This window comes from Geotrypetes seraphini, chromosome 2 (assembly GCF_902459505.1).
Source record: "Geotrypetes seraphini chromosome 2, aGeoSer1.1, whole genome shotgun sequence".
NCBI lineage: Eukaryota > Metazoa > Chordata > Amphibia > Gymnophiona > Dermophiidae > Geotrypetes > Geotrypetes seraphini.
Window position 1 is genome coordinate 416,882,503 of NC_047085.1, and position 14,055 is coordinate 416,896,557.

At 43.3% G+C, this 14,055-nt stretch overlaps 1 protein-coding gene across 2 annotated transcripts in view; it reads right to left on the minus strand.

The window, feature by feature from the left end:
• ASB4 (ankyrin repeat and SOCS box containing 4) overlaps positions 1 to 14,055 on the minus strand; it is an 88,596-nt gene that overhangs the window by 33,045 nt on the left and 41,496 nt on the right. For both annotated transcript variants that reach the window (XM_033931092.1, XM_033931091.1), the window contains exon 3: positions 8,981 to 9,471. In XM_033931092.1, coding sequence (XP_033786983.1) covers positions 8,981 to 9,471 — 491 coding nt within the window. The remainder of the gene's footprint in view (positions 1 to 8,980; positions 9,472 to 14,055) is intronic.

Here is a 14,055-nt window from a genome sequence, read left to right on the forward strand (position 1 = left end):
TCACCGCCGTTCCCTTCACCGCCCCGTCACCGTCACCGCCATCCCTTTCACCGCTCTGTCACCGCCACTGCCATCCCATTCACCGCCCCGTCACCGTCCCCGCTGCATCCATATAAGCCTTAGTACTGTAATATTTAGCTTATTCCTTTCTTATAAATCAAAGTTCCTGCTGCTGAACTAGAGAAAGAGATGTTCAGCTGGCAGGGCTTTGTTTATAAATTTTTATCAACACAACTAATATACTATTTTATCCTAAAGCAAAAAATAAATAAATAAATATAATTTTTTTTTTCTACCTTTGTTGTCTGGTTTCTGCTTTCCACATCTTCTCATTCAATTCCTTCCATCCACTGTGTGTCTTCTCTCTGCGTCTTCCACTTGCTGTTACTGTGCCTCTCCCTTCACCCCCCCTCCAATTGGTCTAGCACCCATCTTCTTCCCTCCGTTCCCCCATAGTCTGGCATCTGTCTTCTTCCCACTCTGTCTTCCACATTTCCCTTCGAGGTCTGTTCCTCTCCACCCTCCTTCAATGTCTGTCCTATTCCTTTCCACCACCACCCTTCCCTCCCTCCTTTACCATCTGTTCCTTTCTACTACCCTTCAGCTCCTCTCGCGTGGCCTATCTATCTACCTTCCTCCCTCTTATTTTCATGGCACGTTACAATGTAATTTGTGCAAGCCACTGGAGCCTGCAAGCTCGGTCCCTGTCCCATCCCCACAAACCATCTCACTTCTGTGCTCCTATTTTCTCCATTTCTAATATCTCCCCTATGTATCTGTCATTGCCCCCCCCTGTGTCCATATACCATCCCCATGGCATGTCCCCTTTATGTCACTGTCCCTATGCCCCATGCACATAATTTTCCCTCTTTCTGTTACCTTCCTGTGTCCAGATTTCCCCTATCTTCCTCTTCCATACCAGTGTGTCTCTTCTTTTCAACCCCATCTAGCTTTTTTCCCTCTTTCTTCCCCTCCTCCCCCCCCTTGCTTCTAGCATCTGGCTCACCTGCCTGTCCTTCCCTTTCTTTCCTGCTGTGAGTTTTTCTTTCCGTCTTCATCTCCTTGGCCCAGAATCCTTTTCCTTTTCACTCCCTCCTTCCAATTTGAGCCGGGAACACGAGAGATCGCACGGTCCCTGCAGCCACCACCCGCCTGCCCAATCGATCCTACTGTTTAGCCAGCTCTCTCCTTTCTCCTCACCTTAGTTTGTAGGTTTTGTTTTTCGGTGACATGCACGCTTTCCCAAAGAGCCGCGCACGTGCGGCTGCTCAGTGTTCAATCTTCTGCTCTGCTGCAACTTCCTGTTTCCGGTTGCGTCAGAGCAGAAGATCGAAACTGAGCAGCAGCGGGTGCGCGGCTCTTTGATAGCGTGCGGGTCGCCGAAAAAGAAAGCCTACATACTAAGGTGAGGAGAAGGGAGAGAGCTGGCTAAACAATAGGATCGATTGGGCAGGCGGGTGTGTGCTGCGGGGACCGCGCGATCCTTCATGCCTCACTGCGGGGACAAGACCATTCACCGCCCCACGGGCGGTGAATGGCCTTGTCCCCGTCGCCGCAGCGACTGCTAGTTTTCGTTCCCCGTTTCGGCGGGTGACCCGCGGCTAAAATGTGGTGGCCGCGGGTAAACCACCACCGTGTCATTCTCTAATTTGATACAAGTCTGTATGCGACAATGTGGAATTTTTTGAAGGTTTATGTATTTGTCTCACATATGTGTGGAAATGAAATAGTTCTTCAGTAAGATTTTGGTTGACATCTTCTGGGTATTCTTGCATTAACAGTTCAACACCTCTTTGAAGTTCTACCTTTGATAATGTAAGATCGGCAAGAAAGGAAAACATTTTCACTACATCATCATAAACAGAAGCTCTTCTTCCTAAATTTGATTCTAGTGCATCAAATATAGGAATAAATGATTTAATCCTAAATTTATCTCTTGAAGAGAGTTCGTCTAAGGCAATCTGCACTTTATTTATGCAAGAACAAACCAGAGCTTAGTAGCATAAGGCAATATTTGCCATAGCAATCAGTGAACGTATGAACTATACTTTGGTGCAATCTAGTATATACAAATGAACAGACCCAATGAGCCGAACGCGTTGATCTTAACCAATACATTTTTATGTTTGTTTATTAGTCATATACGTAGAATTTCTCCTTATTTTCAGTTCAGTGTTTTAGTGTTTACTGTTTTTAGAATAGTGTAATTTTAATTTTGCTAATAATTTGAATGTAGGCCCCTTTTGATCTTGAGGCCCTAGGCTGAAGCCTAGTTAGCCTATAGTAAAATCCGGCCCTGGCAGCAAGTTTGTCAGACAAGATCTGCCTTTGCTAAAACTGTGCTGGCTGGTCCTCATCAGACCGTGTCTGTCAAGGTGATCAATGATGTGGTCCTTTATCAGCGCCTCTACCATCTTTCCCGGTATGGATGTCAAACTCACCGGTCTGTAGTTTCCCAGATCTCCCCTCGAACCTTTCATGAAGATCGGCGTAACATTCGCCACTTTCCAGTCTTCCGGAATCCTTCCCGATTTGATTGCCAGATTGGTTATTAGTTGAAGCAGTTCAGCTATAACCCCTTTCAGTTCCTTGATTACCCTCGGATGAATGCCATCTGGTCCAGGGGATTTATCGCTTTTAAGCCTATCAATCTGCTTGCATACCTCTTTTAGATTGACCATCAACCCAGTCAGTTTCCCGTCTTTGTTTCCTGCGTATAGCCTGTTGGCTTCCAGTATGTTGTGTATATCCTCTTCGGTAAATACAGACACAAAAAATGTGTTTCATTTGGCGGCGATGGCTTTGTCCTCCTTTAGCAATCCCTTTATTACTTGGTCATCCAACGGCCCCACCACTTCCTTCGCAGGTCGTTTCCCCTTAATATATCGAAAGAACGGCTTGAAGTTTTTTGCCTCCTTAACTATTTCTTCCTCATAGTCTCTTTTGGCCCCTCATACCGCCTTATGGCACCTGCTTTGATGTTGTTCATGCTTTTTCCATTTTTCATCCATTTTTTACCTTTTCCATTCCTTAAACGAAGCTTTCTTGTCTCTGATCACTTCTTTCAACGATACAGTGAGCCATGCCGGTTCCATGTTCTTTTTCCTTTTGGATCCCTTTTTGATACGCGGTATATATAGATTTTGCGTCTCGGTGACTGTGTCCTTAAAAAGGGACCATGCTTGCTCTAGCGTTTTTATAGTGCTTATCCTCTTCTTAATCTTCTTCCCAACCATGAGTCTCATCCCTTCGTAATTCCCTTTTTGGAAGTTCAATGCCGTGGCCATCGTTCTGGATCAATGTTTCACCCCCATATCCAGGTTGAAGTGGATCATATTGTGAACACTGCTTCCCAGCGTTCCTTCTGCTTCTACACCTTGTGCAAGTTCTCATAGTCCATTTAGAATTAAGTCCAGAATTGCATTTCCTCTTGTATTTTCCTCGGCATGTTGTTCCAGGAAGCAATCGCCTACAGCATCCAGGAACTTGGTCTCCCTACTGCAGCCAGAGGTGCCTATGTTCCAGTCTATCCCCAGATAATTGAAGTTGCTCATTATTACTGCATTGCCTCCTTTGCAGTTGCATTTAATCTTGTCCGTCAATTCTCCATCAATTTCTTCGAACTGCCCTGGGGGTCGGTAGTACATGCCGATCTTCGTTTCCATTCCATTTGTTCCCAGTATTTTGGGAACTCTACCTTATTTTTCATTTCCAGCGTGTTCTCTCCGGTAGACTCAATTCCCTCTTTGATTTATAGGGCAATACCCCACCTTTTTGACCCACTCTGTCTCTGCGGTATAGCTTGTATCCCGGCAGCACAGTATCCCAGATGTTTTCCTCGTTCCACCATATTTCCGTGATGCCGATTATGTCAAGGTTATCTTTTTGTACCATAGCTTCCAATTCCCCCTTCTTATTCCTTAGGCTCCTTGCATTCATGTACATACACTTGAGTTTGCGGCCTTTCTTGCTTTTCCTCCCCTCTTGTGTCCTTTCGATCCATCAGGATTTCTGCCTTGCCTATGATCCGATGAGTCTTCCCCGCAATCTTCCTGTATGGTAATCCTCTGGGTATACCATTTTCTGAACCATCAACTCTTGGTCAACTGTCAGCTTTCCCCTTCTTCCTAGTTTAAAAACTTCTCAATTTCTCGCTTGATGTTGCTTGCAAGTAGCTTTGTTCCGTCTCCGCTGAGGTGGAATCCATCCTTCCTGTATAGCTTGCTCTTCCCCCAGAATGTCGTCCAGTTGCGCACAAAGTGGAATCCTTCTTCCTCACACCAGCGCCTCATCCACACGTTGACTGCTTGAAGCTCCATCTGCCTCTTGTCATCGGCCCTGGGTACTGGCAGGATCTCTGAGAACACTACCCTCGGCATTCTGGTCTTCAGCTTCCTTCCTAGCATCCGGAACTGGTCCTTCAGTATTTCCCTGCTGTAGTTCCTGTTGCTCACGTTGTTTGTCCCCTAATGGATCACCACGCTGTCGATGATCCTGTTGATGCGGCTCACTATATCTTCTATTTTGGCTCCCGGTAGGCAGATCACCAGCCAATCCTGTCTTCCTTCTGCTGATGATGGAGTCCCCCATGATGATTGCTGTCCTCTCTATCTTCCCTTGTCTCTCCAGCTGCAGGTGTATGTCTCTCTGTGTCCGCGGTGTATGTCCATCTCTCCAGCCTTATCCTGGCATTGGCTTGCATCTGACTGGTCTTCCTGTGGGTTCCCTCCACTGTTTCCAGGTCTTGCTGCTGTGTCACCCATTTCTTCCTTATGGTTGTCCTCCAGGTGGTCCTCCCTCACTGTAGGTGTATCTTGGCAGTTCCACTGTTGCTGGTGATTTTCCGCAGCCTCCCTGTAAGACTCCTTGATGAACTTCTCTAACTCCTGGACTTCTTCCTCAATGGTTTCCTCTGTCTTGAAGTTTTCTGCCTCTCTGTCCTCCTCCTCCACTGCTTTTATGTGCTTCTAGTTCCAGTATTCTGCCTTCCAGGAGTCTAACTTGTTTCTTCAGGCCCTCCAGATCATCGCATTGAGTGCATACATAAGACCACCTCCCAGAAGGGAGGTAGTTATAAGTATGGCAAACGGTGCATAAAACTGGGTAGCTCAACATTTTGCTTCTGTCTGCTGCTTCCATTGCTGTCCGCTTGCCGGTCTGCTATCTGAAGTGGCTTCTCCCTGTTTCCTTTTGTAGCATCCTTGGTGTTACTGTGAGGTCTCTCACCTGATTTTAAACCTGCTATCCTTGCTTGCTTGTTGCTTGTGTGTCCTCTGTGGTTCCCTTCCTCCTCCGCTCCTTCTCCTGCTTGTGCGTCCTCTGTGTCTGATGTGGTTGCCCTCTGGTACTACTGTGTTCATTTACTGCTTGTCTGTCCTGTTGCCCTTGTGGTACTTGCCTGTGTAGGTGTCCTTCCCTAGTGTTTCTTCTTTGCAGTGGCTTGTCCCTTCTTAAGGCCCTTCTACAATCATATCTCTAATCAGGGAGGTTTTGTTGCATACAGATTTTGCATTTATAGAACAGCATGGTATTGCTGAATGGGATTCAGGGTTTTGTTTGGGTTTTTTTTGGCAAGTGATGGTTTTCAAGTTTCTCCTGGTATTGATTGTGGAATTTCTATTCCTAGGTTTTCTGCTCTTTGGGGTGATCATATCTATACTGTGTAGCATCCTATCAGCACCATTTATCAGTTGTCTATGTGATGCATTTTTCCATGTAATTTATTTATTTAGTTAGTTTTATATCCTGTCCTCTTCAGGAGCCCAGAACAAGAATACATACACAGTAGATTATATCAGTGGTCTCAAACTCGTGGCCCGCCAGGTACTATTTTGAGGCCCTCAGAATGTTTATCATAATCACAAAAGTAAAATAAAACAGTTTCTTGATCATATGTCTCTTTAGCTATAAATTACAATATTATTATTAAGACTTAGCCAAAAGGAAAGATTTATAAACTATAAAGAGTTTTACCTCATGCAAAATTGTAATTTCTATAATAAGACATTAACTATTTTTTCTGAGACCCTCCAAGTACCTACAAATCCAAAATGTGGCCCTGCAAAGGGTTTGCGTTTTGAGACCACTGATCTATACACTTCTTCCTCTGTATTCGCAGCGGATGCGGACAGAACATAGCCATGAATATGGAAAAACCATGAATAACTTTTTATATGTTATGCGCAATTTTGTGTAAACACCATCGTTTTTACTATTGAAACCGCGAATAACTTTTCAACTGTTATTACTGGTTTTTTTTAAAAAAGCCACTATTATTACTATTTGTGGTGGTGGAATGGGGAGCAAGAGTTTAAATCCAATTTTATGTACCCCATTAAACTAAACAACGGTAAAAAAAGAAATAATAAACCAAGACAACAATTCCCGAACCTAAAGGTCGTGAATGCTGAAAGCTGGAGAGAACGGCTCTCGCTAAGTTTCTAGCTCGCTCTCTCCTGACCAACCCCTGTGTGGTGTAGTGGTGCATGCCAAAGCACGATCTCCGCAGTTTGGCGGCTGCAAGAGAAGATGAGAAATGTGTGTTTTCCTCCTTGTCACGCCGAATCACTTACAGTGCTGGGAAGCGTAAAAGCAAGGTTTGTTAGCGCAACAAAAAACATAACTATCCCCCAAGTCTGAAAGGATGGCGGATGATCAGGAAGCAGAAGGGAGGGGATGGCAGGGCCCCACCGCTTGCACACGCTATCCACAGTGACTGTCCTGGGTGTCTGCCTATGTTGGAGTTGCTGGGAAGCAACCATTTTGAGGGTGAAGATTTTAAGCAGCAATTTTGTGGGAGAAAGCATGGAAGCAGCAATTTTCAGAGTGAATGTTGGTAAGCGCCAAACTTTTTTATCGGTACAGTAAAAAAATAAAAAAAAAAAAAGGAACTTTACTCATGACATAATTTTGGGGGGCGCAGTCAACATCCCAAAAATCACAAATAAGTGAAACTGTATATATAAAATCGGATGTTTGTATGTATGTTCCAGCAAAACTCTGAAATGCATGGACAGATTTCAACCAAACTTGGTATACATATCACTTACTATCTTGGAACAAACACTGTGGAGGTGGGAAGGGGGTGACGTAAAAATGATCAAAAACGACAGATTTTAGTGTCTACCCCATAGTGTTTTTGGGCTCGCTGAGATGAATACTCAGCATAATTCTGAAACACATGGACAGATTTCAACCAAACTTGGTACACATATGACTTTCTATCTGGGGAAAAATACTGAGTGAGGAAAGGGGGTGACATTTAAAAATTATCATAACCACAGATATTAGTGTCTAACCCCTTAGTTTTCGGGCTCACTGAGATGAATACTGACACTTCCAATGCTGTTTAAGTCCAAGTACAGCCCCTTAGAGAGAGACATTCGTGTGGGACATGTGGAGGGTGAGACATGTGTGTGGGGATGTGTGTGGAACATGTGTGATGGGACATGTGGGGTAGGACATGTGGGGGTGGGACATTTTGAAATAAATATCTAGGCGAATGTGGGAGGTAGGGCATGTGGGACATGTGGGGGGAGGGACATGGGGTAGGACATATGAGACATGGGGGAAGGGACATGTGAGGGAGGAGGGACATGTGGGATATGTGGGGGGTGGTACATTTTGTGATAAATAAATATCTGGGCAATGCCAGGTAATCTGCTAGTACACAGATATAATAGCCGGGATCCTGTTAACATCAGGGTTTGATTGTAGACCTAATAAATTTTTGATGGCTATCAGCCATATGCATAATATGCACTTTATTGTAATCAATTTAGTGCATATCTCAGAATGAAAGAACTAGCTGACTTAGTGGAGTTCCGGCCTCAAGTGTGGATGATGCAGGTAGTGATGAGGGTAAGGTTCTGTAGCTGAGCAGGAGCAGTTACCTCTCCCTGTCCTGTTCCACCTGTAAGAAGGGAAGCATCTGATACTTGTGATGTCACTGTGGGCAGGGCTTAATGCTGTGCCGCTGACTTCCAGAGATTAGCTCACCCAGATTAATTTTGTATTCAGGCATAACTTTTAAAAGCTGTGTTGGTTGCAGTTTTAAAGGAGAAAGAAAAAACATAAAACTACCCGCTGAGGCTGACATGTTTAAGTTTGTCCTTGGATTCTATTTTGTCAACTCTGACAGGCTCTGACAGGTTCCTGTGACTTACAGAGCAGGGATAGGAGAAAAACAATGGGACAGCTTTTCTTTTGTACAGTTGCTGTTACTGTTCTGAAAAAAATTTGGATTTAACTTGGTGAGAGTGTTGTTAGATAAATTTTGTGGGAGGGTAAGCTTGGGAGGGACTTCATGAATATCTATTTCTTTTGTGTGGTTAAAATCATATAACAACCTATTACATTATTTACACTATATTTGCAAAATTAAGCCCTTCTAGGGTTTAGGGCAGGGTTTCTCAAACTGGCCTGGTCCAAACAAAGTTTGTCTAAAAAAAACATAGAAGACTCCCTCTTCCACACACTCACTCAAAAAATACTCCAGATCTTGCTCTTATACCAGTCTCACATAAACGAGCATTGCTGTTGTGAGGATTTCCAAGAAGGCCACTGCGGATCAATCTTAATATGCTAGGAGGCACAAAAAAAAAATAAAAATAAAAAATGCACAACTGCCTTAAAGTACTGGGGAATTTCACCCCTCAATACTCTAAAAACTCACAGCTAGATTTTCAATTTCATTAGCCTTTTACATTGTTTTCATTTCATTTTTTAATTTCAATCACTGGTTGTTTCATCTTTGATTTATTGTTCATCTATGCTTGTGTTTTTGGTGGATTTTACACAGTTAGGAGCCTAATACATAAATAAGGCCTTTGGACTGCCTATTAGTTGTTTGGGTTTCTGCCACGTACTTGTGACCTGGATTGGCCACTGTGGAAACAGGATACTGGGTTAAAAGGACCATTTGTCTAGCCCAGTTTGGCTATTCTTATGTTCTTATAACAAATAAGTGGAAATATGTTACCTTATGAAACTGTGGAGGATATATGCGGGCAGCTCCGTAATTTAAGAGTAACTGGTAGCAGATTTCAGGTTGGGCAGCAGGACGTACAGATGTCACTTTAATAACGTACTGTATAGGGGTACAGCCATTGACATCCATAATATTGGCTTCAGCCCCTTCCTCTAGCATCATATGCAGCAGTGTGTGATCACAGTTCCAGGCAGCTTTGTGCAGCGGCGATTTAAAATCCTCATCTCGAGAGTTAACTTCTGCTTTGTAGTCTAGCAGCATCCTGCAGATAATGTGATGGGCAGTGCTGTATTTCTGGTCTTTTAGGTTTAGGGCCCAGTAAGATGCACAGGCCAGTGGGGTCTCCATATGGGCATTGAGACTGTCCACCACTGCTCCTTTGCTAATGTAAAACGCCACAAGCTCGGGTATGCCTATGCGTGCGGCCGTGTGGAGCGGGGTCTCTTCAATTTCATTATTTGTCTGCAAGTTCACATTTGCACCTGTTGAAAATGGGATTTACGGAAAACGATTAGAAACCAGCATTAAGGAATCATTTCTAAATAATCTTCCCTTTAAACTGGTGTGTCTCCACACGGTGCAAGAGTTATTTTACCATTTCTTTCTGTAAAAAAAGTATTTTTCATTACGTTTTTCTTTTAAAAGAATATAACCATTTGTAGCAAAGAGCACAGAGGGGCAAACCGCTTAGAACTGTTTATGGTATGGCGGTATATAAAAATAAAGTTATCATTATCATTATTTAACTAAACTGTGTTAAGCTGCCAATGCAGGGATTGTCATGCAGTTGACAGCAGCACACACCCACGCCACTATTTACTGTGTTACAAAGGTAGCCACTATCATAAAAATCCTGCAATAGCTGCTTAAAGCTGGATCTGGGTATGACATGAGTGGGTGGAGGACTGCCTGGTTATGACTGCTAGCACATGGGTCGTTACCATATGCTTGATGTCAGAAATGATGTTAGGACAACTGAAGTTAACGCCACCTCAGTAGGAGGGGGGTAGGTGCAGCTGTGCTACCGGCAGTCTGGTAGTGCATCCCGCTATCGATAATGGTGTAGACTCTCCTGACACCCACTAAGCACATAACAAAACACCAATTCATTTCTCGACACCACAACTTTCCATTTAGAGGCCCAATGCTCCTCCCACACATACACATACACACTCTGTCAAAAGACCTTTTTTTTTTCCTCTTCTAAATCTGCCTCTCTGAGAAGCAGCTTTGCTCAGGCGGCACAGGTGGGGGCTTGGGTGTAACTGAATATCTGCCTCAGTAGGGTTTTACTGAAAGTAAAACCTAGATGCCACAATCCATCCTCCTTTTTCTGGCGCATATGGTAACCCTACCCCAGGGTGCAGAAAAAGTTTGTCCCACCTCTGCTTAGCATGGCACTCTAATGCAGCTAAGTCTTTTGACTGGTTAGAACTGGTTATTTTGCTGGCCAGGACATTTCTTGAAAATTAGGGAACCAACCCCTGCTGCATGCATGTGCTTGGTTATGTTGCAAAAGCAGAGCAAACAATCAAAGCAGATAAACCAGAGGAACCACCCCACCCCCATCCCCACCCCACCGGCTACTACACTCACCAATACAAGCTTATTAAAAAAAAAACAAAAAAAACAACAACTCAGGTGAAAACCCACAAGCCCCCAGCAGGGAGAGGAGGAAGAGAGCCACCAGATTATCCCTCCTCTCCCCACCAGCAGAACAACCAGGTGGCTGGAGTGAGGCCCCGCCCAACACCTCAATCAGCCCTTTAAAGGGCCACGTGATAGGTGCGCCCACATTGCCTGTGGGCCCTTTGTGTGGATCAAGAGGACAGTAATGTGTGCTAGAAAGGATTGCTTCAAGTATTCTGTTTTAAAGTTGTAATCTTTTAACTTATAGAGTCTAATAGAACACTTGTACAGTATGATAGAAATGAGCTCCTGAAGTATTCTTTATAAAGACTGTAATCTTGTGATAGAGTGCACCAGAACAGTTACAAAAAGTGTGCTGTTTTAAAAGCCTTAACCTTAAAGATTAAATGTTTGATAAATTTACCAGAAATGCTACCAGACGTATGCTGATTTATAGCCTTATCCTACAGATGCAGTGTTTGCTAGAGAGCTTTACCAGAATTATGGTCACTTAAAGCCTCCAATCCTACAATTATAATTAACAAAATAAGATTCAAAATGAATTGAACACTGATAGCAAGCCTGATACTAATAAGCATAATATTAATTAAAGTAGAACTAATGGATAGAGCCTCCCTAAACAGTTACAATACAACTTATGTCAATCCAACAAGCAATAAAAAATGCCTTCAATAGAACAGACCGACTAAAAATCAAACATAACTCCTGCTCGAGCCAAGAACCCCAGTCAGACCAGATCCCATCAAAGATGGATATACGAGGGGTCCCAGGTGTGATTCTAAGAAATAGAAAGACGAGTCCCACGATTCCTCACCACTACAAGAGCAGATTGTATGAACCAAAAACAAATTGCACTTCCCTAATCACCTCTTATAATACATCTAATTGTAATCATAAATAGTAAATATATATATGTGAAAAGCTCAGACCCAACAACCAACCTCTAGTGATACACACGGAGGCAGTTGTAAATGAGATCATCACAGCTGTTCACTATCTCATACCACCACATTGTACTTAGATCTTAAACTCTATTTCTTCCACTCTTTACTTATCTTTAGCAGTGGTCGGGCTGTGATTCCTCGGCAACTGTTAAAACTTTAGTGAATGCTGTCTCTCATTTCCCTCGACCACCCCTCCAACTCGAGTTTCAAAACTTGGAGCTTCTTCGGGAGGGGACACCAGGTACGGAGCTCCCAAACCCGAACTGACTTACAGCATTAGGGTAAAGCAAAAAACAAACTGTACATACTTCAGAATATCTGCACACATAATCTGCAGCAAGACCTTAATAATAAAGGATCTGATAGTAAATAACAAAATGAGGATAACATGCTAGCTAATCTTTGTCCGGATGCGTACAAAATAACCCATTCACCCAGAAAAAAAAAGAAGAGATGGGGGCCTCCTCCTAATGCACAAATCATTCTTCTCTTTACAATAACTAGACAGCTGTAATGACAGCAGGTTGACATTGGTTTTCACGCCTGGAACATTAAAGAGGTATGGGGGAAGGAAAAGGGTGCATGCGCATGGTAGTGGGGGTGGGGGGCAGGGGGTGGAGAGGAGGACAGGTGCTGGCGCCCGTGGCGGACTGCTCCCCTTACTACTCCACTCCCAACCCCCACCCCTGACCAGCATTGCACTTACCAGCGCTGAACAAACTGCCAATGATCCTTTAAGTTGGGCCAGTCTGGGCCCTTGAACATCTGCGCATGTTCAAGGCCTGCCGGTTTCTGCTGGCTCCAAGATTCTCAGAGAGGGCGGGAGCTGGCAGGCCTTGCACATACGCAGAAGTTCAAGGGCCCACACCAGCCCAATACAGGGGATGACTGGCAGCACCGGTAAGGAATCATTTCTAAATAATCTCCCCTTTAAACTGGTGTGTCTCCACACGGTGCAAGAGATATTTTACCATTTCTTTCTGTACAAATATATTTTTCATTACGTTTTTCTTTTAAAAGAATATGGGTTGGATTGCATGGTAGGCAACCTTAAAAAACAAGGAGGGAAGGACAAAAAACTGCTACTAATATATAGACCACCAGGCAACAGGAATGCAGTAGAAGATGTAATCACTAACCTAATCTCTCACTATTTCACCAACAATCCTAATCTGGTAGTCCTAGGAGATCTAAACATACATTTAGAAATACAAGATGATCTAGAAGTGTGCACCTTCCTAAGCTTAATGGAACAACTAGAACTTACCACTTCCCCACAGGTCCCTCTACTCACAAATACGGACACAGTCTAGATTTTATCTCATACTCAACAAACAAACCAAATCACAAGATGGTTGACCATGCAGAATGGGAGCCATTTATCCGGGCAGATCATCATCTCCTGAACTTATACCTAAAAATACCGGTCCAGACAATAAAAGAAACAAAATATATTGAAAAACATGGTAAAATCCCTACAGAGGAATTCTGAAAAACTGCAGTCAACGAACAAAGACATAGATGAAGAAGGCTTTACAGCCTGGCATAATCTAGCAAAAATGGTTCTAGATAGAATAGCACCATGAAAACTGAAAGCAAAATAACCCATGGTTCACAGAACAGCTAAAATAAGGGGAGTAGAAAGGATCTGGAGAAAAGAACAAAGACTGCAACACTACATCAACTGGAGGAAAGAAATAAAGCAATACAAACTAGCAATAACTGAAGCAAAAAAAATTATACTACGATAACCTGATTGCCCAATCTAAAAATTCCTCCAAATGTCTTTTTAGCATCTACAACTCACTGATCTCCACCAGAGATATAACAGAAGGTCCAGCATCACAACAACCAGAGGCAGACAAGCTGGCACATTACTTTAAAGAACAAATCAGAACTGTGAGGACATCATTCACACACAACCCAGATGATAACGTAGATCTAATTCTAAACCAAGTCTAGACAAGACAGGAATAGTATAAGGGAAGTGCAACTAGGGCAACTGCCCCTTAGCCAGAGAGAGCCCTAAGCCTGCTGGGTCTGATAGTAGGTTCTGTGGTCCCCAGCTATATTTAATACCAGCTCTGGCAGGATACGCATTCCAAATCGAATATATTCTAATCACCAAAGAGAAAATAAATGCTTTTTTCTACTTTTTGTAGTCTGGTTATTTTATTTTTCAAATCATTGTAGTCTGGTCATTTTATTTTTCAAATCATGTTGGTCTCAGGCTCTTAACTCACTTGCCAGGATCTCTTGTCCATTTGACATTTCTTCTTTCTCCAAGTTTGCCATCTTCCATTTCTGTATTTTTCTCCATGTTCAGCATCTCCTCTCTCTCCCTATACTTCCTTTTCTAATATTTCCCCTGTGTCCATCTTCCTGTCTTCATCATCATCATCATTCTAGGTCCCCATTCCTTCCCCCTGTGTCCTGCATTTCTCCTGTGTCCCTATGATCCCACCCCACCAA